The 25,861-nt window shown below is 38.7% G+C and overlaps 1 protein-coding gene across 6 annotated transcripts in view; it reads right to left on the reverse strand.

The window, feature by feature from the left end:
• Positions 1-1,264: 1,264 nt before the first annotated feature.
• L3MBTL3 (L3MBTL3, histone methyl-lysine binding protein) overlaps positions 1,265-25,861 on the reverse strand; it is an 87,338-nt gene continuing 62,741 nt past the window's right edge. For all 6 annotated transcript variants that reach the window (XM_027691253.1, XM_027691270.1, XM_027691261.1 and 3 more), the window contains 6 exons: positions 17,281-17,427; positions 15,721-15,885; positions 11,644-11,735; positions 6,616-6,779; positions 5,684-5,746; positions 1,265-3,151 (listed from right to left, as the gene is read on the reverse strand). In XM_027691253.1, coding sequence (XP_027547054.1) covers positions 3,008-3,151; positions 5,684-5,746; positions 6,616-6,779; positions 11,644-11,735; positions 15,721-15,885; positions 17,281-17,427 — 775 coding nt within the window. In that variant the 3' untranslated portion in view covers positions 1,265-3,007. The remainder of the gene's footprint in view (positions 3,152-5,683; positions 5,747-6,615; positions 6,780-11,643; positions 11,736-15,720; positions 15,886-17,280; positions 17,428-25,861) is intronic.

Below are 25,861 nucleotides of genomic sequence, written 5' to 3' on the forward strand. Positions count from 1 at the left end.
GAACGCTTCATTTTCTTTCTGAATTTGTTCCCCAGAACACATTAGCCTTCTCCACATGATGACTCTCTCTCTGCCCACACAGAGCAGAGGCCCTCTCCTCTCTTTTTTCACAGCCTCCTCTTTTCCCTGACATGCTCCTCTTAACTTGTGCACGTCTGGAAATCCCAGGGGATACTGCCTGGCAGTGCACAGCTTTGGACAAGTGCCTGGCAATAGACAGTAGCAGCAGACAGGACCCATTGCGTTCATTAGAAATAAAAAATGGCTTTTTATTATAAGCCTACATTCTCCAACCAGTTCTAAAAATGTCAATGTAGGCAAAGCACAATTCTTTAAACATTCAAACACACAGCTTGGAAGACTACAGAAGCTTTGTTAAAACTTGGTTGTGCAAGGGTGACTTCAAGGTTGAGAATACAGTGGGAGATCCTCCAGTATGAGAGGAGATGGCTCCATTTAAAGTCTCAGGACTCTTCACATAGCTCCCATGGAAATGAGGGCACAACCTCGAGCGGTGTGATGGCTGGGCTACCTCCAATCCAACACACAAAACAATACCAACTGCCATTTTAAAGATTCAGTAGGTCTCCTGAATGTTTTTAGTTTCTAAGTGAATTTGTTGGGCGTAGTTCTTGTAATAGAAGTGGCTACACCCAGCTACCTCATCACATAGGATACAATAGTAAGGATTATATATGTCCTAGCTATTTTATGTGATAGCTGTATGAATAAAAAATTGGGCTCTCTATCACTTAAGTGAGCTTTAGTCTACATCTTGTAAACACTGTTAATTCAAACCCATTTCTTAAACCACAGTACTTTGTAAGTAGGTGTATATAAAAATTCAGGGAGCTGCTAACATCCCCGAGTAATCTCTGTTGAGCTGCAAGTCTCCTCATTGGTTATCACTGCAGGCTATAGACCTGGCACTCAAGAGAGACATAGAAGGTAAAGGAAAATAAACTACATGGAAGTACAGAATGAAAGAAAATGGAAGAATTTGACATTTTAGTGATCTGCTTGTGCAACTTCAGCTGCTGCCAGTGACAAAGTCCAGGTCTATAAATGGCATTCTGACTGTGATGGCAAGGGGCCTGTAAGCCTTAGGAGTAAGTGCCAAAGGAGAGGGCAAACAGGACTAGCCAAGCTGCTCTTTAAAACTCATGGCCACGTTGAGCTATAGTGAGGAATTACTCCACAGCACCATCAGGAACAGTTGGGGTTCATCTGGGAATCCTGGGCACACACAAAGGTAACAGACGGCTCCAGTTCAGGTTTTATTGGTATTGTAGTACAATAAGAGTGCAATTTGAGTGTACAAATATTCAACAAAATGTAAAAATATTATTTATGCAATGCTATGGAAGGAAATTAACAGAGCAATGCAACTTACTTCATACTGACCCTGTTTCACCTTGTATTATGGCAGGTACCAGTCACCTACACGATCTGGAAGGGGCATAGAGAGTTCTTGAAAACTTAAGAACTCCAGCCAAAGAACAGCCTAGCAAAATCTGTGGGAAGATGTAAAATTCTCCCAGCTCTGTGCAACGGAAATGCTCTGTTTGTTCTCAGCTCTAAAGGCTGAGCAGCTGCCCACTGCAGCGCTAAAAAGAGGGCTGCCAAAAAGCTTGATCCAACTCTTCCCTCTTTTCTTGCAAAAGTAACATTCTGGAACAGTCCTTGGTATACAGGTAGCTAGGCTTTCTCCCATATAAAGTGCATCTGGTTTACATCTTATGTATATATACCAAGTGCAACGACTTTCCCTGACAAATCGTTATAATAATCCTCCAAGAAAGGAGGTTGCCTCACCCAAGTACCTGCTGGTGACATCTGCAGCCTGCTGATGACCCATTGAAATGCATGCATTTTACACCTAGGATGTGCCCGTGCACTAAAGGCATTTAAGCATCCTTTTCCTTGAGCTTTGTCTTTCCCCTTATGTCTTATTCATTTACAAATCAGACTTTTCAGCTAGGAAGTGGTGAGTGAAATAATTCTCCCACCACTGGGAAAACAAACCTATGTTGAATATGAAGTCAGAGTAGCACGGTTTTTCTCCGCTGTTGTGGTAACTATACTGGAGACTGAGAAGCGCAGACATGATTAAATGTAATTTCAGTTTTGCTAATCTCCTTGTCTCAAAATCCACCACTTTTCATTCATGTGCTGAAGGTCTGTAGCAGGCTCCCATGTAAAAGGCTGGGACTCTGCTGCGCAGCATAAACAAAAAGTCTTCTGTGAAGTCAAACTTTATTTTTCAGTTGCAGCCTTCTCTACACTGGTCTTTTGATAAAATACATTAAAGATGCTGGTGGCAAAACTCACATAACATTTTTGTAATCGTGCAAAAGTAAAAACATTCAGTTATTAAAAAAGCTTTGTAATTTCAACCCCAACAAGGTTTGTTTTGTTACAAGCAAAAAGACAGTTTTATAATCTGTAAAGTTATACGCTGTAGCATAAAGTGTCACATATGTAACATTAAGTGTTTCATTTTTAAACTATGGCACAAATACATATTAGCCATAACAGTCTCATCTGGTTACCCGTAGCCTAATTTTTGGCTAATCAGTTTTTCTTTTGACAGAATGAAGTAAAAGCTTCTGAAAAGTAAAATGGGTACATGAAGTAGTATTCAAGAATCCTTAGAAAATATTAACGTTCCCTTATATAATACAGCATAAATAATTTTTCTTGAATTTTCTTGATGTCCAGAGAAAGTTAGGGATCCTAACCATCCATGGAGACTTAGCGCCATTAGTTTGGTAAATAAGACCAGATGACTCAGTTGTTACACAGTACCTTCTCAAAAGCTTGAACACTTCCCAGAAGGATTCAGATATGTACTGGCTCTAGGAGAATATAAATAGTCCACAAGTGCTGAACTTATGTTTCTTCCTTTCTGAGAGTCCTTAGTCAACAGTTCTAGTGAGTCTTTGTGCTTTGAATAAAACATGAGCTCCAGTGGAGAAAGCTGGCTCGTGCACATTTTCCATTATCTTCAAAGTTCATTGTGTGAGTTTTTCTCTGCAGCTTTGAACATCAGAATGGAATTAAAGATTTTTAGGGCTGGTCCCAGTTTAATGCTCATTATTTTCACTATGTCTGATTGGGTCATTAGCAGAAATGCTTCTCCATCAATTTGCTTTAAAAGAAAAACACAAAGCTATTAATAGGTCTGACAGTGCAGCAGTATAGATGTTTCAGAAAACATGAAAAGTCCCAGCAATTTCAGACAATGTAAAGGGCTGTCTGAATACAAACATTTTCAAATGCTTTGAAGAGAGCTTTGACTTCAACCTTTTAGGCAGATCAGCTAGTCCAAAAGAACAGGATGATCTTCTTTCTGCTTGAAAACAACTGTGTGGTTAATTTTTAGCTAAACAATTCTTATTTTCATACTGACAGTATAAAAGCTATTGGAAAGTAAAATGGGTAAATGAAGTATAATTCAACTGTACCGAAGCACAGCACTGCTTTTTAACCTCTTAGCTACTCCTTTTATGCAAGTCTCCATAGAGAAAGCTGCTGGATTTCACTCCCAGTTACACAGCTGGAACCCCCTTAAGGCCACCACTTTCTGTTCATTAAACAGTAAGTTAAAATGAATTTTGATCCCACATGAAAACAGGGGCCAGGCTACATAAAACTGCCTCTTTGACACGAACACAATAGAACTTTTAAAAACGTGGAGTATTTTTTTCTGCCAGCTTTGTAGTGTTGCTATTTTAGTAAACAATAAAAGTGAACATTCTCCTGTAAGCAAATCATTCTGTCAGCAGCAGTCCTAAATCTGAGCATGAAGAGACCCAAGGTTCTCCCTTCCAAGGACTTCAATGGGGCTAACATTTTCTGTGTATACCTCAGGTCACTAGAAGTAAATTTTCAGTGGAATCTAAGCTGGATAGCTATACATAAAAGGCAACTGTGGTTAAATCAGGAGTAGTTATTAGGCTTAAAAATACTAATCTGAGATAAAAACAGCGTAAGTTTCTGTAGGACTAGAAAACAAACTTTCTGAATCAGACACACTGCAAAGGAAACTTGCAAGGTATACCCCAGCACTGTAAGTTGAGGAACACTGCAGTCAGAAAAGCATCACGTGGTCACTACAATTACTTTCTACTCATTTTGTACACAAAGCCAGACTTGGTGGGCTCAGAACCTGAAGTGTGTGAAGCTGGGGGTGCCCAGATAAAAAGCTGCAGCACCTTAAAATAAGCAGGATGAGGGTTCATTTCCATAGCAGAAGTTTGAGCCAGCATCTTCTTCCTACTGAAAGACCTACTGATGTCAGACAGTCCATGCCAGTTGGGGAGGTTTAATTTACTAGTCACAGAGGAAGCCTGAGAGGCTGAATTCTGAAAAGGGGAAGTATTTTCTTACATCTCTGAGAACAAAAGTGTTAAGGATTCATCCATCTCCATGGCACTTGCCACTTGGTGACTTGATTAGCAATATGCCAGCTTTTATTCTTAAACTCATTGATGAGACACCCTAAGTGACACAGGGAATGATCTAGCCTTGCATACCTGCTGCAACCATAAAATGCCCAACATTTGAGCAAGTGTAAAATGCCCAGAGACTCAGCCTGTCTGTCCTTTGATATGCAGCCGTATTAGTCATTACAATCTACAGCACAGCCTGAAAACTTGTTGTGGGAGATTAGCAGGGCCATCTGTGTGCATTTTTCTCAGGAGGTGCCTTCTCAAGTCTAAATACCACAGTTATTCTTCACTTGAAAGGCTGGCTGACTCTGCCTATTCATCGTCTGGCTGGGATAAGCACCTGAACTATTCACTCTGGCATCTGTGATCAAACTACCTTCTTGAAACTAAGTATTAACAGGAATAACAAACCTCTGAGCAGAAAAGAAAAAAACAACCTAGTTTGTTGTATTGTACCTAAAAAGCCTATTGTACCTAAAAGCCATATCCATTCCTAAAGACAACTTTGGAACAAGAATCTTCTCAGATACTAGAAATGCAAATCTGGCATGCTCAGAAAGTTAATAATGCTCCTTTGAACTTCATCAGAACCTTCAGATCTTCTCAATTCCTGCTCACTCAAATCACATTCATAAATTGACTATATCAGGAGGAAGAGCATCAGGAGCCAAGTGTGATCAGACAAGATGCAAGGAATTTTAAGACATAGTTACGTTGAATCACTGTTCTGCTTTATTTTACTTATTAACATCCTGCAGAACTAAAATAACATACCTGCTTAATAATTTCCTCAAACCTGATTAAGAGACAACAGTAATCAATCAGAAAGTTCCTAAGTAATTTCAATCGGCAGGAAAAAAGCTAGAAAAGCACAAGAGACCTCGCTGACACTTTTCTTTCCTCCCACTTCATGACCTGCAAACCAACCTAATCTTCCATACATCTGCATCTGACTTTAAACAATGTGGCATTGGAATTGGTTGCCCAGGAAGGTGGTGGAGTCACTATCCCTGGAGGTGTTTAAGGAGGTATCTGAATTTACAAGGTTACGGTGATAGTGCTGGGTTCAGGGTTGGACTTGATGATTTATAGGTCTCTTCCAACCGTGACAATTCTGTGATTCTATGCACTTCATCCTACTTCTTTATATGTATTTTCAATTATGACATAAAATTAGTATTTCCACCAAGCTTTGTACTCTGTGTCTTTCTGAAATAAAATTCACCCACCTCATCTTTAAACACCTTGCCATGTTCTTCACATCCCGGTAAACTCCGTATAAACTCAGAGACCTATTACCAAAGTATACAACAGAAGATATATTAAGACCTGTGTTTTCTCAAAATGGTCTTTATGATTGACAATCATTAAAGTCTTTTAGCTATTGTTTTTACAGCCTCATATTTGGTGTTCCACCTTCTTCGGTAAGTGCATGGAGTCATGCAGATGGGTGTCTAAGGACAGGATTCACAAAATCAGCAAACTAAAGGAATACATCCCACTCTAGTCCACAGGACTTTTTTCAAAGTCCATGCTTCTTTTTTTCTCTGATTAGAGGAGATCTGACTGCCTCAGGTGCAGAAAACTGCCTTAGTCATATGTGCTTCTGAAAGAAAAGCAGTGACAAGACTGCCAGTGCAAGCATTATTACATACTTGAACAGAGGCAGGGCTCTAATCTTAAAATCAGGTGTTATGGCCTGACCATATCCATACCACTCCTCTCTCGACTATATTCTCACTCTCCAAAGCAGTATGCCACATCCAAACTATGAACCAGGAAGAGCTTCTTGGTTCTTGTTGACCCCTAAACCATTCTTCAGAACATTTGTGTGGGTACTAGTTGTTAGTAGTGTAGACTGTGAGCACCTGATATGCTGGGCCATACATTTAGCACTCTTCTTTCCCTTATTAATGGCAGTTAATATGTTTTTATATACATACACATATTTATCTGTATCTATATACATTTGAATTAACACTTCTGCTTCCAGGCTGGAAGGCAGCAGAACAGGCATTTTGGGGATCAGTTACATTAGGTCTGGTTGAGTCTAATCTTCTGAGTACTAATATATTATTGTTAATATATGGGAATAATCTAAACCTCTAAATCAACCTTCAAGGGCAGTGGTAGTAAGATAGAAGATAAAGGGTGAACCTACCTCATCAGTACTCCACTTAGAAACTTTACTGGCTGGGATTCCAGCTACACTCGGAAGGAGCTTGCTCTGCTGTTCCCAGCGCAAGGGTAGGCCAGGGATTTGCAACTTGGAAGACACAATAACTGGTTGAGAAAGAAGCCTCTGTGCGCTGGGTTCTTCAACATCTTCAACAACAGGAAGCAATAAACAAGCATTAAATCCTTCAGTCAACAAGGAAATCAGTCACAGTAAAAGCATGTTCATTTCTATTGATAGATATGGGCCTCCCTACACAAGCTGTACAGTTTTGACTACACCAAAATTAGAGTATCATGAGTGTTCTTCCACTAGTATGACTATCATTATATTGGCTCTATATAAATATAACTGCTCTTACACAGAAAAGGTCTCTTTCAACAAAACACAATTCTGTGACAACTGTTAGCACACCACACCATAGGTCAAATAATTTTAAATATTTTAGTACAATAAATCACACACATATTTAATAGTTGTACAGCAGTACAAGAATTAAGTTAATTCCAGGGTTGAGCTGTTACAAATTCATCAGGAGCAGAAATGCACTGTTACAAAATTCCAAGTGAATCAGTAATACAGTTCCAGCCCACACAACATTTATGGCTCATTCACAAGAAAAAGTTGTTCAGTTCTTCTGAGGAAAAAAAATCACACATGTCTGCAAATTCTCTGCTTTAACTGAATGTTTTTTTTGGAAAATAACATTTAACTCCTTCATGCTGCTTTTTATCTTACTCATCCATAATGGAAGGGATGATCTCCCACTCCCCTGGCCTCAGAGGTAACGTACTGGATGAGAGGGTGTCTTCAGCCACATGCTGCTCTTGCTGCTGTTGTCTGGATAAAAGCAGCAGTTGCAGATGTGCGTAGGAGGAAAGAGCGAAGAGGCATGCCTCGAATGATGTCAAAATGCATAAGACATCTACGTTCATTTAAATCCATTGGAAATGCACAGTGAGGCTCCTCTAGAATATATAATATGGCCAATATAGGATGTTATTACACTTGCTTGGGCTGTTCTGCTCCTCTGGCTTAATTTTTTGTTACTTTCAAGACTTATCCTCATTTTATACCGATGTCTATTATTCAGAAGTTGGCTGATAAGCCATTTAGTCAGCACTGTCAGCCTACTCATCAATTTTTTTAAACAGACTCCTTGACTTTTTACTATCATCATACTCTCACTCTTGGAAGTGAGTTCCCTAAGTGTCTGTCTACATTTCACTGTTGTTCTTCAAATGTTCCTTAGAGCCTCTAATACTAGTAAAAGTCTCAGTAAGAAAAGAGCAAGTCTTTTAAGGCAGCAAGCATGCTGAATGTAAAGCCTATTTTAAGGAATGGTATCTTTTTAATTGTTCCCTTGACTCTCATTCCCATGCTTATCCTCTGATTTTTTCATTCTAAAAAAGATCTCTTAATAGTTGAACATAAGTATTTCGCTATTTTTCTGTCTTTCATTCACAAAACGTAATACATTGATACTGCCACATAAACAGCAGACTACAATACTATGTGAAGATAATATCACACAAATTATACCCCATATTCACACATTTAAGCAAATTGTACATAACAGCATATAGGTACATGCTTAGCAGCAATGACAGTTGAGGTTATTTATGTCTCTGTTTTCAATACTTTACAGCTGTGCCAAACCCTAACAGTAACCCTAAAAATCTATGCTGGTCATCTGTCCATGCTGTGGGTTTTAAATTTCAAGTAAACACAAGTCAGCTGTTTATGAATGAGGTTAGCAGGAAATAAGTTAGCTAAGGTGACAATGCAAAATGCCAAACCTTGTACTTCATCTACTCACATTCAAGAGCTCTATTTACTGACATGGAAAAGAATGCAATACCTAATGCCTTTGAGGATTTGGGCATAAATAAATACCTCTGCTCCTCAGCCTGTGTGGTATCTGCCTCACAGATAAGATGAAGAGCATGAAAGGACCACGTAAAGTGCTAATTTACCCAACTAGATGGGAGGAAAGAAAAACTAAGTCCTTAACCCTGCAGCAGGTATAACCACATCACTGACAAAAGGAAGTTTAGGCTTAGTGTGGGTAACTTTCTTGTAACAGAAAGTCCAAACCACAGCATTTTGGCTACAATCTACGTCTGTAACACCAGACATCTGAAAGTTCTCCCCACTCTCGTTCTCTTGTATTCCTTGCTCTGCAAGCCCTGCTTCCCATTGAGAGGCAATCTCTGTTTCTGGGCCAGGGAAAACAGGAGATGTACTCAAACTTATGTCTCAATTGGGACATTTAGGAGAGGAGTAACTCCAGGTGCACCAAAGGTTAGCCAGTTGCATCACAGAGCCACAAACAGCTTCTTGAACCATTTAAGTGACTGAAGAAACAAAATCTGCTTGCCAGCTCCACATGAGAGAGCAGTCAGAAGCAGTAAGTTCACACTTAAACCTGACTCGTTATCTGCTGACATTTTGCTTCAGCATCAGCCCACCTGTCTTTACATTCTTCTTCATACTTTATGTCACCTTGTTATCCTTCTCTCTGAACCATATCATTCTTAATCCATCTCTATCTTCTTAGTGAGAACAAAATATAACTTTACGTTTCAAAGAAGCTAGATAGCAAATACTTTCTAGCACTAACGAGAGACCATTAACACTGCTCTATTCCCTCCTGCATGGTTCTAGTCCTTACCATGTATAAGGTTTTTAAGTACAAAATTTATGTCCATGAAAAAAAGTTAGTATGAACGGACCATGATTTCCGTGACATTCTTCACCTCCAAATAATCTTTCTCCAAAAAAAGGGAAGATAGCAGTGCACATTTATAAAGTTACCAGTAGACAACTAGTCAAGTGAGTATGGCAAAAGCAGGCTGAAGAATAATTATGTAAGTGACATGCAGAAAAAATAAGGCAACAAGCACAGGTACCAACAGTCACAGTTCCCAAAACCACAACTATTTTATCTTGAGCTTTCCATGAGTATGATAGCAAGAACTCAATGACACATTTTCATCCTACAGATTAAGTATTATGGCACATTTAAACACATAACAACACATTACATTTATAAAAAGGACAACTTTTCTAGACAGTAATGTAAGAAAGTGTTCTATTTTCATAAACCTAATTATGCAAGAACCTAACAAGCAAAACTTGTTGGTGAAACTTTATCCAAAGAGTCAATTCTGTCAAACTCAAAATGCTTCACAAAATCAGGTCAGTTTTCTTAGAATTAAAAAAGAATTCCAGACCATTTAAAATGCTCCCAACTACTTGAATTTTTTTCTTTCTTGTATAATGCAAAGTCAAACAAAAACCGCATGCTTCCTTTCTGCTGAAACAAAATACTTAAAATGACCAAAACCTCTCTTTCTTTATTTGCTTTAGAGACTTTCTTCTTTTAATGCTTCATTTTCTCTAGAATTCTGAACTACATCATGTTTCAAAACACCATAACACCTTTTTCACAGCTCTTACAACAGATGGAATCTCTCATACTTTACACATTCTTTAGAGTGCCTCTTAGATCCATCTGAAAAGTGCTGCCAGATAAATGATATTTTAGATTTTAAAAAATGCATCAGAGGTTAATAATTAAAAATAAACCACTACCTTAATTTTATTTTTATGCAGTGCTCTACTAGTCTCAAAGAATTTTCTGATTTTACAAAGATGAGATCACTTAGAAGGTAAGATACATAGCCCTTAAAGAACCACAGTTACTCAAAACCTATGAATTTTGATGAAAGCCTTATAAACTTCATGTTGTTGCACACAAATTGCTGAATAAAATCTAAAAATTTAAGGAATTAAGATTAGGAAATTAAGACATTTAGCTTTGTATTGACCTTGCATGAGTTAATAAAATACTGCAGCAAAAGCTGCACTCAAACAATGCACTGACTCAATCCAAGCTTGACATATTAAGTTTCACACACGCAAAATAATTATCAAATGTTAGACTGTGATGCTCTGGATTTGTGCTGTATTCTTTCTGAACAATGAGGATAAAAATGAATAATGAACAGCTACCTCAATCTGCCCAACTGGATCTGTGAACAGCCAAGAGTTTTGATAGAGCAGTACATACAACCACACAGAATCACCGAACGAAAGAAAAGTCCATGTTGGAAGGGGCCTTTGGAGACCATAGGATACAACCTTCTGTTAAGAGCAGGGCATTAGACTAAGTTATCCAGGGCTCTGTCAAGCCAAGTCCTAAAGATTTTCAGCAAGAAAGATTCCACCTCTTTTCTAAGCTGCCTACTCCAGTTTTTCTCAGGGTGAATAGCTTCTTCCTTATATTCACACAGAACTTCCCTGAAACAACTTCTGTCCACTCTCTTTTTCCCACCACTCAGTATCCTGGAAGAGAGCATACCTTCATTTTCTCTGTAACTACCTTTTAGTTACTGGGGGACCGAGACTACATTCCTCCAAGACTTCCTGTCCCAAATTCTTTCAACGTTTCTTCACATGTCAAGTCCTCCACTGGACTGTCTCCAGTTTTTCAGTGAGGTAAAAATTTTAGCAATTCTTCTTTAACACTCATGAAAAATAAAGAGCCTGCTCTGCATATGGGCTGTTGGAAAGTATCAGACTGTGCAGGAGACTGTTAAGAAATTTTCCTGTCTGGCCAACCAGGATCCACTCTGACAGTCACCCTCAACAAGACTGAGGCTGGGCTGAGTAAGTGAATGCTATACTTTTACAACTTGGACTGGTTTAATTACCTATTTTTAAAAGTCAGTGGAAAAACATTCTTAAATTGAAATTTTTTATATCGGTATTTATTTTGCACTCCTCTTTACAATTGTGATAAAATTCTTGGCAAAGCCTTTGATGATTATAAGATAAAGAAACACAATGCTGAAAGTGTTGCTGTTGTTTTGGACACAAATAGTGAATGTGGAAAATAAATTGTAATGAGAATTCTCATGAATAAGTTTCATGAGAATTTCAAAGAACATCACACTTCTTCAATTCTGCAGATTTTAACATGAAACAAATGAAGTACTGACAATTTACCTTTAATTTCATTTGAAATTAGCAGGTTATTTTCTGTCTCCTCATCTTCACATTCTTTGTTCTTTATGGTGTCCTTTGTTTGTAATACTCCACTGAGGAAAATAAGATGTTCAATTTTTATTAATACATCATAAAAATCACTAAGCATGATGACATCTCTTGCTAACAATGCTATTAACACACCAGGATTCCCACATAAAGGATGTTGTATCATCATAAAATAAAAAAACAGTGAGGATGTAATTTCTGACTTGATTTCCGGTATGACTACTGGCATGAATTTTGCAATGTCTCAAGAATACTGTAAACTAAGATTATGTAAATCACATCAACACATTTGACTTCATAATTGAAACCGGAAAATATACAAATGAAGGCAGTGGATGTGTCCACAGCACAAGATTGGAAGCGCAAACCCACATATATAGCTGCATGTCCTACAAAGCCTTCCTGGTTATCCAGGCCATTTTCAGGAGCTGTCTGAAATAACATCTAATATTTCTATGCCCAACCTTCATCTCCACCCGACATCAACTCCTTTACTATACTGACGCCCTATTGTGCAGCAGTTAATGATCCTACTGAAAATATCTGTATTCCTTTGTATCTGTTTTTGCATTACTTCTTATCCAGCTAGAAAAGTCACTCTTTGCCTGCTGCCTGTGGCTGCTCCCTCAGCCTTGCCAGCCCATAAATTTGCAGAGGGAACGTCTTCCCCCTATTGAGAAAAACCGGGCAAGAGAAGTGGAAATAAGAGAATTTCTCAAGGTGGGTGTGGGTGCATTTGCATCTTAAAATCAGCCCCTGGGAAATTCCTTTTTAAACTCTGCCTTCAGAAGGTATTCCCAGCCTGGTTTCTTACAGACATGAAGCTGATGTGAACTTGCTGACATTACGTGTGTATTTCCTTGTGCTTTTAAGAACTTGAGAACACTTTGGCCAATTCTTACTAAACCATCACAGATGCAGAGCTCTCGGCGATACTAAGTACATAATGAGCATTTTCTAAAAGTAGGCACCAGAGAGAAATCTTAGAGTCAAGACTACAAGAAAGCCTACTACTATATGAATGGATGCTTCATCTATGTACCAGAGAAGCAGTCAACAAGAACCTCTTTACAAATGTCACAAATACAGATAAAAAGCCACTCTAGACTAACACCTGGTTAGACATCAATATTAGCTAACCTCAAAACACAAATCCACAGAAGAAACAGACCTGTTTAATTCCACTGTTTACATTTATACTATTAAATATCATTTCTATATTATATACAAGAAAGTATTTGTCATTAAATCAACTAGGAGTTTCGAGATCACTGACATCAATAATAATATAATTAACACACTATTAATAGCGAAAAAGTGAACACTGAACACAGCAAATCAGAAAATCCAGCCTTTGTAGTATGACAAACATTACCAGTGGAATGCATACAGCAGGCATGCCTTCTTAAGAGTGCCACAAAGACCTCCTTCACAGTATCTTCATCAGAAACATTACCTTGACTTATTTACCTAAAAATTATTTTCCTAACTCCACAAACACAGACAACTTCTAAAGTAACCTGCTACTAAGTAGTGCAATTGATCCAAAGGCAAAGGAAATGACAACTGTAATTCAAAATGAGGAAAAGAGATCAACAAAACCTGTGAGGAAACAGGTACCTCCCTATTTTCCTGAGGACAATTTTCATAGCAACACGCATCCCGAAATTTTACCTCACTAGTTAAATACAAGATAGTAGCATGAATTGAAGGTTTTGGGGAAAAGGTTGGAAGACAAACAGAATTTCCTTTTAAGAAGCAGTATAATTTGATTCCCAAGTGTGAGTGTTCACCTTCTTTCACTGTAAAGATTTACAGAGTGGAATTCCTATTACAGGGAAATTCTTTTGCTACTTGGAAGATACTTTAAAATTAAACTTGAATATGCTATAGGCATGTAATTTTTATACTGAATTTTCATCCCAGGAACATTCTAGAGGGACAGACAGCAAGCAGTAATTACATACATAATTCTGCAAACCAAAATATTCTAGTATAATTGTTTGATGCATAGAAAGCTCAAAAAAAAAAGAAAAAAGAAAAGGAGCAAGTGGAACTGGAGATTAGCTGAGTAACACTTAGATTTAACACAGTATAATAAAACTCATGTTTGGTTTCCTATGTGGTCGGTTCCTCAATCAAGGACTTCTTTGAAACAAGAGATTACCTGGAATATGAAGATATACACAACTGAACTGAAGTCAAACAGAATTAAACCCACACTGTGAACTCAGCAGCTAAAGAGCACACAAGTGTATGTATCTATGTCGTCAATTATGACTGTGTACTTTGAATACACATCTAAAAAGATCCACTGGGTACTGCAGTAACCAGATGTTCAATATTTTATAACCCCAGCAGTTCATATATACCTAATGTTGTGAACATTATTTTTTATGCCTTTTTCAAAGGAAGATTATTCATCTGAAAGTCCTCTATGACTATGCTGGATACGTAATGAATATGGAAAGCTAGATGATAAAATGCAGACAGTCATCAGTGTATTCAAACAGTTCAAATACAAACTGAAAAGTCTTTGGGTAGTTCAAAGTTGGCACAGGACTGTTAATTCTCTTAATAAAAGTGACTCAACAATGAACAGACAGGACATGTATTGGTTATCTCAGGTCTTCCAAAGATAACACCCTCTATAAAAATCAAAGACAACAAAAAAATTTTCTTCAATTAATTGTAAGAGATAGTCTGTAAAGCCAAAGTATATTTCAAAAAAAAAAGGTGAATTTACTATAACAATGGTTAAAATGGTGAATGACAACTATTTTATAACACAGGTTATTTCAAAATTACACTTGAAACTGTCTTTTTTTTCTCTGTTTAAATTCACTTGAGTATGACTAGTTTATGCTGCTTATTTGTAGTATAAAAATTATACCAACACTGCTTGATGCTCCTACTAGAACTTTTCCAATATAACTTGAACATTGTAATCTCATTGAAATAACATGAAAGAATGTTTTAAAGAAAAGCTGGCCAAAACTAAAAAGATGCAAAAAGCTACACACTGAATTTAGCATAGGTTTTTGCAATAAAGGAAACAATTAATAATAGTCCACAAAAGAAAACAATCTAGTAGAAAAAGGAAGGGAAATCATAAAACACTGATAGATCTGGTTAACTCAATTTGAAAAACAAGTTTTTAAAAAAATCTTGCAGTGTTTTCCGAGGATTTAATTCACGGAATATCCTGAGTTGGAAGGGAACCATAAGGATCATCGAAGTGCAATCCTTAAAAAACAGTTAAGTTTCAATCATCAGCTTTACTGTGGGGTATTTATCATATAATACCAACTCTCCAATATTTGTCTCTCAAGATACTATTATTGCTGACACAGTTTATTTTATTATTATTATTTATTATTTTTATTAATTATTATTTATTATGAGCACAAAATAACACCACATGTAAATATATAACAAATAACACTTCATGTTCCAGGGTGTCATCTATTTCTGTATGAAAACAGCCAATAAAATAAAGCAGTAATACCATAACTAATAAAAAAATGCATGGAATCCTATTGCCTCACATATTTACCCCATGAAAATACCAAATTGCAACTTTTAACTTCAAAAATAACTTTTTTTATACCATAAATATTATTTTCCAGTGCAAGCCTGGAAACTATCTCATGTCATTTTCTGTCAAAAATGTACTCCAGATGCTGAAAGTTAAGGAACTACTTTTAATTTTCCCACGTTTGTACGTGTTTATTCATACACAATAACGTATTTGTACACAGACTTAGGAAGAAGGATCTCAACTTCCAATAACTGATCTGTATTGCAGGTATTTCTCCTCTCATCTGATACACGTTTCTTATTTATTATATACGTTGTGATACTCCCTTCCCCCTATTTCTAATATAAAGACAGATAAAGAACTTCCATCTCCTTCCCCACTACTTTGAAGAATTCCACAGACAAATTACTGAACTGCATTGCCTGATAAGTTGCATTTTACACTGACTGACTCAAAAAACCAATACATTGAAAGGAATTGAGAGTTACCCAGGTGCCTTCTTTTCTTTCACATTGCAGAAGAGGGGCTTCTTGCAAGGAGATTTACTTTCTGCATCTTCCAGCTTAGTTGTTTCTGGTCCAGTTTTCCCAGATGGTCGATTCTGAGCCGAAGATTTCGTACCTACATGACCAGGGCTGGGGCATTTTCTGTCACTGTTTAAAACAAATTACCAGAGTGTTTAAAAGTTGAAGCAGCTAAGCTGTTGTTTAAGTTATTTTCTCTATAGACAAAGAGTCATTAGTATAACAGAAGACATACAAGGTGGGTTTTTTTGTTTTAAGAAATACATGGTTTACTTGCCACCAACAAAATTGTATACCTGGGATTTTCAGAAATCACAATACAGAACCCTCTTCTTCATTAAATCAATGGTAAAATGATTAGGCAATTCAATAGGAACAGAATTTGTCCAATAGTATTTTTGATAATAAGCTATCCACTTCAAATACTTGTAACACAAGAACACTTTGAAGTATCATTTTCCTCCTATCCCTTCTCTCCCATGATATACCACTATGCATCCTTTAACATGTCATATGTAGCCTCTTAATTGGGACAATGAAAAAAGCAGCACTTGACACAGTTCCCACCACAGAGGACACTCCTCAAACTGCTACTGGATTCACTGGGATGGTACCCAAGCTACCTGTCAGTGAGTAATTAAATCACTTCAGATTTCTAAAATCCTACATTTTATAAGAACAATTGAATCAAGCAGTGCTCTTCTGACAGTGTAGTATTTTGGTTTTTAAAGTATGAAGCTGAAACTGTCTCCAAGAATGCAATTTAAAATACCTTCTATTGAAAATATGTGGTCATTACAGTGGGAACTGGAAATCCTCACTACAAAAATTCACATTTTTACATTTATATTAATGCAGCCCTTAAAAAGAGTGGAAAGCCTCTCTTCTTCTCCTTTCCTTCTAAAATTCTCTATGTATTCCCATAGCCCAAAATAAGCACAGGAATCAGTATCCACAATTTCTTACATAAAATCATCATCAGAAAATAATCATCTTGGTATCACACTCCTTTGTTTTTTCCCAGTGCTCCTGCTTAAAAGCTTCAGCTACAGACTTTAGCATTGTTCTTGCAAAACTCAGTCCCAATAGCTTGATTCCTCACTCCCACCATAATGACAGAACAGTGGCTGTTCTTCACAGAGCGACATTAATTTACAGTCATGTCTATAAGGCCACTCCAGCAACTAAAGAAACACAAATAAATAATTTTCTAAAGTGAAACCAACTGGTAAACATTCAATTTTAAATTCCAATCAACCAACCAGTGGTCTAGATAGTTACACTGAAGATGAAACCAAACTCTTGTTAAATCCTAGACAGTAAAATCAGTTTCAGCCTTTGACAGCTTGGTGACCTTTTTCATAAGCACAGATAAAGCCATTTTTCCTCCCTGTAAATGAAAACGTAGATAAATAGGCAGGCCTTTCTCAAACCATTCAGCCGTTGCACAACTATAAACTGCACTGCAGAACACAGACATAAAGTAGTGCTGTTAGTCATGGACATTCCTTTAATCATAATTACTTGATTACAGGAGAGGTGGATCTTTCACTTGCTTCTGCTTTTCTGTTTCTGGGGACAGGACTGGCTGCAGGCATCTCCCCACTCAACCGGTCAGGTAAGAGGCTTTCTTTGTTCAAGTTCAACTCTGAATACGGGCAGCTGACTGCACTAGAAGTTGAAGAAGAAAAATGACTCCTTATTCTCAGACACTTTACAGACTTCGTTTATTTCAAACAAAATGACATCTGAGTTTCCTAGAAGCAGATGCAATAATTTAATACAAAGAAGATTAGAAAAACATGCAGTAAGTAGTCATACTTCAAAATGTTAAGAATTCCACCGATTAAAAACCTCAACCTGAATGACTTTTGCATTTCCTTTCGACAGCAACTTATGTAACACAAATAGTATTAATGTGTATTACAACATTCATTGCAGAAAATTGCTTGATGAATATTTAGCCTGTTCTCCCTTAATTTTAATGGTATTTATACATTAAATACAGGGCGTCTTGGACTAAAACCATCTCTCTCCAAACAAAGTCATATTACCATTTTTATTGTGAAGGAAGGTATTTCTACTATGTAATGTCTACACAGAAGCTGCATTGCAAGGCCACAATATGAGGAATGGTGCACATCCTCTTTCTGCAGCGAGTGCCCCATCTTTGCAAATGCCCTTTTGTGATATTCCATTAAGGGACTGTGATATTTTCCCAGTCTTTCTTAACATTCAACACTTCCTATTTCCCTGCACTCCAGCTAGGGAAAGAATTTGACACTGTGCATTGATATAACAACTTGTAAACATTACTCTAACAAATGTGAAAGCTGTACCTCTCAAATTCAGAAAAAACTGTGTTTGCATAAAAAGTAGGAGAAGGAAAAACAGCAACACAAAACAAAACACATGGGGCTGAACTAGGATTTTTTCTTTAGAAGCGTGCTCTGCAGTGCTCAACTGATCAGTCAGCCAGGCTACATACTAAACACATCACTGATAATATCCTAAACTCTGAATAGTATATATATGCCACACTAGTGAATAACATCATGCTGAAGTTTTCAAAGCTCTAAGTAAGATACAGAAGAGGCTGTACTAAACATGATACTCTATTTGTCGCTCATGAGCTATGACACTAATATGAAATTATGCTTTCCTACTCCTCTGCATTATTACAAGTGCCTCTATAATGTTAACACATAAAAAACCCATGTTTTGCAATTTCACTTATTTTCTTTTCAAGAATATAACTACTTGCCTTTCCATAAACCACTGCAATGTCTTATTTGTTTCACTGATAGTTACTTGCATGATTTCCAAACAGAACTGTCTACCTTGACAGCCATATGCCCTGCCACCTCCAAATTACAAAAATAAAGAGAAAAACAATAGCTTTCACTATTGTGTTCTGTTTACAAAGCACAGCATTTTAAAAAAGTGACGTTTTTTTCAAAATATGCAGTACACTCTCCTTTTCCTTTACCAAGGAAGCTCTGGATTCAGGAGTATGTAACAACTCCTATAAGGGGGCTGGGCTGCATCAGTGATCTAATTTTGGTCTCACCAACATAAACAACAAGTTGGTAGAAATTTACATTTTTCTCAGCACTAGCATAAAAGGAGAAAATTCCTTAAGGCTACACAGGCCAAATCAGTCAGTTCTTGCTGGGGTTATCAAGACAAGAGTCCAATAGCATGTCTGATTTTTTCAGTTGGTTCATTCGAAAACAAGACAAGAACTTTTTAAAAATCCTTGAATAGCTATGCTGAACTTGAATTAAAAAAAAAGAACACAGTTTCTGCTTTTCTAATCAAGATGAGATCCCTGTTAAAGGGCACTCCGAGCAGATATTGTTCCACAATAGCCTGTACAGTGTTTTCAAGGGTCATGCAGTCATATCCCCAGGTGATCTAATGAAGCACAGAACAGTCATCTTTGCCTTCTTCTGAGGAACTTTTAGTTTACACAGCCAAGTAAGATATGGTCAAATGGGTGGCTGGACTCTAAAACACTGTACTTGAAATAGGGTATTTTTTTTAATGAATTTTTTAAAGACATGGAACAAAATATACAAATAAAAATTAACTTGGAGCATTCCCCTTTTATTTCCAATTTCTCTTAAGCAGAATCAGGCATTTTATTTTAAGTCTATTTATATATCTCTACTTACATTTATTTTTCAACCTACTGGTTTTGTCTGTCTTAAGACTAGCCTCTACTAAATGTCTTAAAAGCACAAAAATAATTAACTGAAATATGGGGAAGAAATCGGGAACATTAGGAAAGAAGGGAAGTTGCTTTATACTCCCCATTCCTTATGTTGCTGCATCTATCACAATGATGTCTTCTTTCCCTTTCAAACGAACTACAGGATGGATGAAAGATACAGGCTTCTACTCAGAAAGAGGTTTTAAGGCACCAATGCTAGTGTGATCTAAGTTCTTGCTGTGACAAACACATACCACTGTGATGAAATACAGTTATCAGAAACTCATAGATATATTGGTTAATCTCAGTTCTGCCATGGCTATAAGGCAAAGCATATAATCATCTTTTGGCTTCCTATGCTCACAGAGGTGTTTTAAGACTTAGTGTTTCTGAGCAGTTAAAGGGCTGGGCTGTCACTGAACACTAGCAATATGGTATTTAACTTCAGTTGTGTACTATTAAGCAAGCCTTACACCACAATGAAATCTGACAATAGGATTGTCATACTCCAGCAAGTTTTCTGTTTATCAACACCAATAATGCATTTTAAATTAAAAGAAGGAAAAGAAAAGAAAAGAAAGAGCCTCAATATTTAGTCCTTCATTATAACTTGTCTGCTTATATACTGTCTTTTCCTTTAGTATTTTCTGGAAAAACAGAAGCTGAATGACAATTTCAGTCAACAACAGTTATAATATTAATGATGTTTTAGAACACTAGATTCATATGAGTTTTTCTTTGTAATTAATCATTCAAGTTGCTGTATCATTTTTTAAAAACTCATTGATAGCCCTTAGATGTTACTGTTACTTGAGGCAATAAAAAGAGTCCTTGTGGTTTCCACTGTTACCTTTGGTACAACAAAGCACAGCATGAATGAATCTGTGTACAGGTTACACAGCTTCCAATCAGTAAATCCTCCTGAATCTCAATGCCTCCAGCCTTCAGTTCTGTTTAACTTGTCTACTACAAAGAATAAAGAAATTAATATTTTTATTCCCTCACAATAGAAGTATTTGATTTATATAGGACTAAGTTTTAAAGACAACTCATCTCAAGGGCTCAGAAGTCTTAGGTCTTAGAAGTTAAAAGTCTTAGAAGACTTTTAACTCTTCTGTCACCTTAAACCTAGATTTCTATTTCAGCTTACAGTTTGCTTTAGCACACCATTTTGAAAACAGCAGAAGGTCAGAATGCAAATTCCAAACTGATCAGATCATAGAATCATAGAATCATAGAAACAGCTGGGTTGGAAGGGACCTCCGAGATCATCAAGTCCAACCCTTGATCCACTACCGCTGCGGTTACTAGACCATGGTGCTGAGTGCCACATCCAATCTTATCTTAAAAACCTCCAGGGACAGAGAATCCACCACTTCCCTGGGCAGTCCATTCCAATGTCTGATCACCCTCTCTGTAAAGAAATTCTTCCTAATATCTAACCTAAACCTCCCCTGGCACAACTTGAGACCATGCCCTCTTGTCTTGCTGATAGTTGCCTGGGAAAAGAGACCAACTCCCACCTGGCTACAACCTCCTTTCAGGGAGTTGTAGAGAGTGATGAGGTCTCCCCTGAGCCTCCTCTTCTCCAGGCTGAACAACCCCAGCTCCCTCAGCCTCTCCTCATAGGACTTGTGCTCGAGTCCCTTCACCAGCCTTGTTGCCCTCCTCTGGACCTGCTCCAGCACCTCAATGTCCTTCCTGAACTGAGGGGCCCAGAACTGGACACAGTACTCCAGGTGTGGCCTCACCAGCGCTGAGTACAGGGGAAGAATCACTTCCTTGGACCTGCTGGCCACGCTGTTCCTGATCCAGGCCAGGATGCCATTGGCCTTCTTGGCCACCTGGGCACACTGCTGGCTCACGTTCAACTTCATGTCAATCCAAACTCCCAGGCCCCTTTCTGCCTGGCTGCTCTCCAGCCACTCTGTGCCCAGCCTGTAGCTTTGCAGGGGGTTGTTGTGGCCAAAGTGCAGGACTCAGCACTTGGCCTTGTTGAACCTCATCCCGTTGGAATCAGCTTAACTCTCCAGCTTGTCCAGGTCCCTCTGCAGAGCCCTCCTGCCTTCCAGCTGATTGACACTCCCCCCCAACTTAGTGTCATCTGCAAATTTGCTGATGGTGGACTCAATCCCCTCATCTAAATCATCAATAAAGATATTTTACTGATGTCCCCCAACACTGATCCCTGGGGGACACCACTAGTGACTGGTCGCCAACTGGATGCAGCACCGTTCACCACCACTCTCTGGGCCCGGCCCTCCAGCCAGTTCCTAACCCAGCACAGAGTGTCCCTGTCCAAGCTGTGGGCTGCCAGCTTTTTCAGGAGTATGCTGTGGGAGACAGTGTCAAAGGCCTTGCTGAAGTCCAGGTAGACCACATCCACAGCCTTCCCCTCATCCACCAGACAGGTCACCTGATCATAAAAGGAGATCAGGTCGGTCAGACAGGACCTGCCCTTCCTAAATGCGTGCTGGCTGGGTCTGATCCCTTGTCCATCCTGTAGGTGTTGTGTGATTGCAGTGAGGATGATCTGCTCCATAACCTTGCCAGGCACTGAGGTCAGGCTGACAGGCCTGTAGTTTCCCGGGTCCTCCTTCTGGCCCTTTTTGTGGATTGGTGTGACATTCGCCAAATTCCAATCATCTGGGACCTCCCCAGTGAGCCAGGACTGTTGGTAGATGATGGAGAGAGGCTTGGCGAGCTCTTCCGCCAGCTCCCTCATCACCCTTGGGTGGATCCCATCTGGTCCCATAGACTTGTGGGAATCCAAGCAGCTCAGTAGGTCACTAACTGTTTCCTTCTGGATTACAGGGGGGCTGTTCAGATTCTTGTCTCTTTCTACAAGCTCCAGAAGCCAGCTGTCCTCAGGACAACCTGTCCTACTGTTGAAAAGTGAGACAAAGAAGGTGTTAAATACCTCAGCCTTTTCCTCATCTTTGATAACTATATTCCCGCCCATGTCCAGTAAAGAATGGAGGTTTTCCTTGCCCCTCCTTTTGCTATTGATGTATCTGTAGAAGGACTTTTTGTTATCCTTCACAGAGGTGGCGAGATTCAGTTCAAGTTGTGCCTTCGTCCCTCTAATTTTCTTTCTACACGACCTAACTATATTCCTAAATTCTTCCTGAGTAGTCAGCCCTTTTTTCCATAAATGGTAGGCTCTCTTCTTTATCCTAATTTCCTTCAAAATGTCCCTGTTCAGCCAGACCGGTCGTCTTCCCTGCTGGCTTGCCTTTCGGCACACTGGGACAGCGTGCTCCTGTGCTTTCAAAACTTGCTTCTTGAAGTACGTTGATCCCTCCTGGACCCCTTTGTTTTCAAGGGTTGTTTCCAAGGGTACAGTCTGAACTGGTCTTCTGAATAGGCCGAAATCTGCCCTCTGGAAGTCCAACGTAGAGGTTTCATTGACGGCCCTCCTTGCATCCCTGAGTATTGAAAACTCTATTATTTCACGGTCACTGTGCCCCAGACAGCCTCTGACCACCACATCTCCCACCAGCCCCTCTGTGTTTGTGAACAGGAGGTCTAGCGGGGCTCCATCCCTGGTAGGCTCATTTACCAGCTGGAGCAGGAAATTATCCTCTATACACTCTAGGAACCTCCTAACTGCCTCTTCTCCGCTGTGTGGAGTTCCCAGCAGACATCTGGCAGGTTAAAGTCACCCACGAGAACAAGGGCTGGCGATTTTGAGACATCCGCCATCTGCTTGTAGAATAATTCATCACCCCCATCATCCTGGTTGGGTGGTCTGTAACAGACTCGCACCAGGATATCAGCTTTGTTGGCCTTCCCCCTGATTCTGATCCACAGGCACTCAACCTTATTGTTGCTGACTTCAACTTCTACAGAGTCAAGAGACTCTCTAACATACAGAGCTACCCCTCCATCTCTCCTACCCTGCCTGTCCCTTCTGAAGAGCCGGTAGCCATCCATGGTTGCACTCCAGTCACGCGAGTCATCCCACCACGTTTCCGTGATAGCGACTACATCATAGCTTTCCTGCTGCACGATGGCTTCCAGTTCCTCTTGTTTGTTACTCATGCTGCGTGCATTGGTGTACATGCACTTCAGCTGGGCTGCTGATTTGGCTCTTAACTTAGGCTGTCCACCCTTGGGCTCCTTTCTGGAGAGCCCAGTTTCGACCCCTTCCCCCTTCCAATCTAGTTTAAAGTCCTTGGCTTTGGGGTACCAAGGTCTGCCAAAGGCTCAGGAAGAATAGTAAGAAGCAAAAGCAGCAGGTACTTAATGTGAAACCTCTGCTATGCATCTGACAGGGCTGTACACTGTCCAGCCCTGCTCCACAGCTTTGAAACCAGTTCAGTACAAACATCTCAATTATCACCTGAGCTGTTTCAGTAAACAAACATTCACATTCATACCACCTGACACGCACACACACACCGCACAGGAAAGCAATCAGCCATCTCTAAATGTTGAAGGAACATAGCATAGCAATTAGCTGCCTATAGTACACTACTAAAATGGCAGCAGATTGGCTGGCAATAGGTACGTCCATGACATGGTTTTCTGAGGAAAGGGAGCCACTGTTTCCAGAGTCCTGCATACACTGAGAAAAAACTGAACATTAAAATAAGTTTCTGTTATTATTGAATCATGAAAGATGAATTAAGGAAAAAGCCAATGTATGGATTACTACTTCTTGTATATACAATTCTGATCACAGGCCTGGGATTTTCAAGTCAACAGAGGTTTTACATAACCAGCCCTTTCCAGAACTGTCTGATGGAACACAAGTGTTGAGGTAGCATATCCCACCTGTGTTTATTTTGCAACTGCTCTTCTATCATACTCAAGATCTGTGTCTAAGTAGAGTTACACACATTTCTCTTTTCTATAAAGTTCAAGACTAGGAGGATAAAGCTGGGCTACTAATAGGTAGGCATGGACCTTAGCCTTCTCCAGACATTTGAAGATGCTCCTATATTGTAGCAGTATACAAATTTTCTGATGCACAGAGTTTAGATGGATTACTCAGCCTCAGCTACACCTAACATCAGAAGAGAACATAAACCAGGATTTTCTCCTAAAGTGAAGAAGAATAAGGTAGCACTCTGTTCAGTCTAAGAACTTTAATAATGAAGTACTTTTAAATACAGATAAATACCTGTATCAAGCCATAGACAGGTCTCCTTATTTAGCTGTACTGGTAAAATGACACTTGAGACTGGTATCAAAATCAGACAAGTTACTTTAGCAGACACTGAACAAACAGGTGCGACATCCTGATGAACTGAAGTTTCCTGTGTTTCTGTCCTGTGGTTTTCTTACAACACAGCCTCCACCATGGCACATTCAGTTCACTTCAACTTACACAACTAATACTTGTGAAGTTTCTGGCAAAAATCTTTATTCATGGAGACTCAAACCCCTAATGAAGTATTTACAACTGACCTCTTTGCATTACTGCTTGAACTGGAGAATTATTGCATGCATTAAACATCAGAGTATACAATTCACAATCATAAATATGCAGGTGATCTGCATAATGCCAACAACCTGTACACCAGGCTGTTTCAGCTGCACAGCACATAACCCTGGATCAACTGTTGATAGATACTGAGTCCTTATTAACATCAACTTTTCCAAAAAGTAAGTGCTTTAGCCCTGCTACCTAATTAATCACCAAGGCTTTCATCTCATTCCTAAGGAACAAGCACTCAAATCATTTCAGAACTACTTAGCATTTTAAATTATCATCTTTTCTGCACACAGGCATTTATGCTGGAGATAGATGTTGTACCTCATCATGAAAAAAAAGATAAGCATGGTTAAATACATTTCAAGGTTGCCAAGATCAAAGAGCCAAGGGAATTATCCACCTGATGTGGATAATTACACCAATTTTAAAACCTCTCTGTTAATTCAGGAAAAAAGTGATAGTACAATGTCAGAATTTTTGGGGTGACCTGGACCCTCAAGTTTGTATGCTCCAGATGAATAATAAATCTCTTCTATTTTCCTCACAAATGCTCAAGAACAAAACCAGAATATCAGCACAGAGAGAAAACCAATACAGCTAGTGAATAAGATACTTATTGGTGTTAATTTTTTTTGCTATGAAACAGCAAATGGCTGTCTTATAATCAACAAAGTCTCTTTGGTTATATTTTTATACCCTAGAACTACCAGTTAATGTGCAAATAATAGGATTGCTAAGACCGCAGTAAAACTAAAAGACAGTAGATTGTCATGAGTTTATTTCTTTTCTTAATATTGAGGATGAGTAAGTATAACAACTTTAAATAGCATGGAAAATGTAGCTATAAAAGAAAGGCTACAAAAAGTAAATAGACAAAGCTCTTACTCATCCCTTCCCTCTAAAACATTTGAACTTTTAATGCCAATGTTTATTTAGAAAGATCATAA

Source organism: Neopelma chrysocephalum, unplaced genomic scaffold (genome assembly GCF_003984885.1).
Source record: "Neopelma chrysocephalum unplaced genomic scaffold, ASM398488v2 Primary Assembly neopelma1_23, whole genome shotgun sequence".
Lineage (NCBI taxonomy): Eukaryota > Metazoa > Chordata > Aves > Passeriformes > Pipridae > Neopelma > Neopelma chrysocephalum.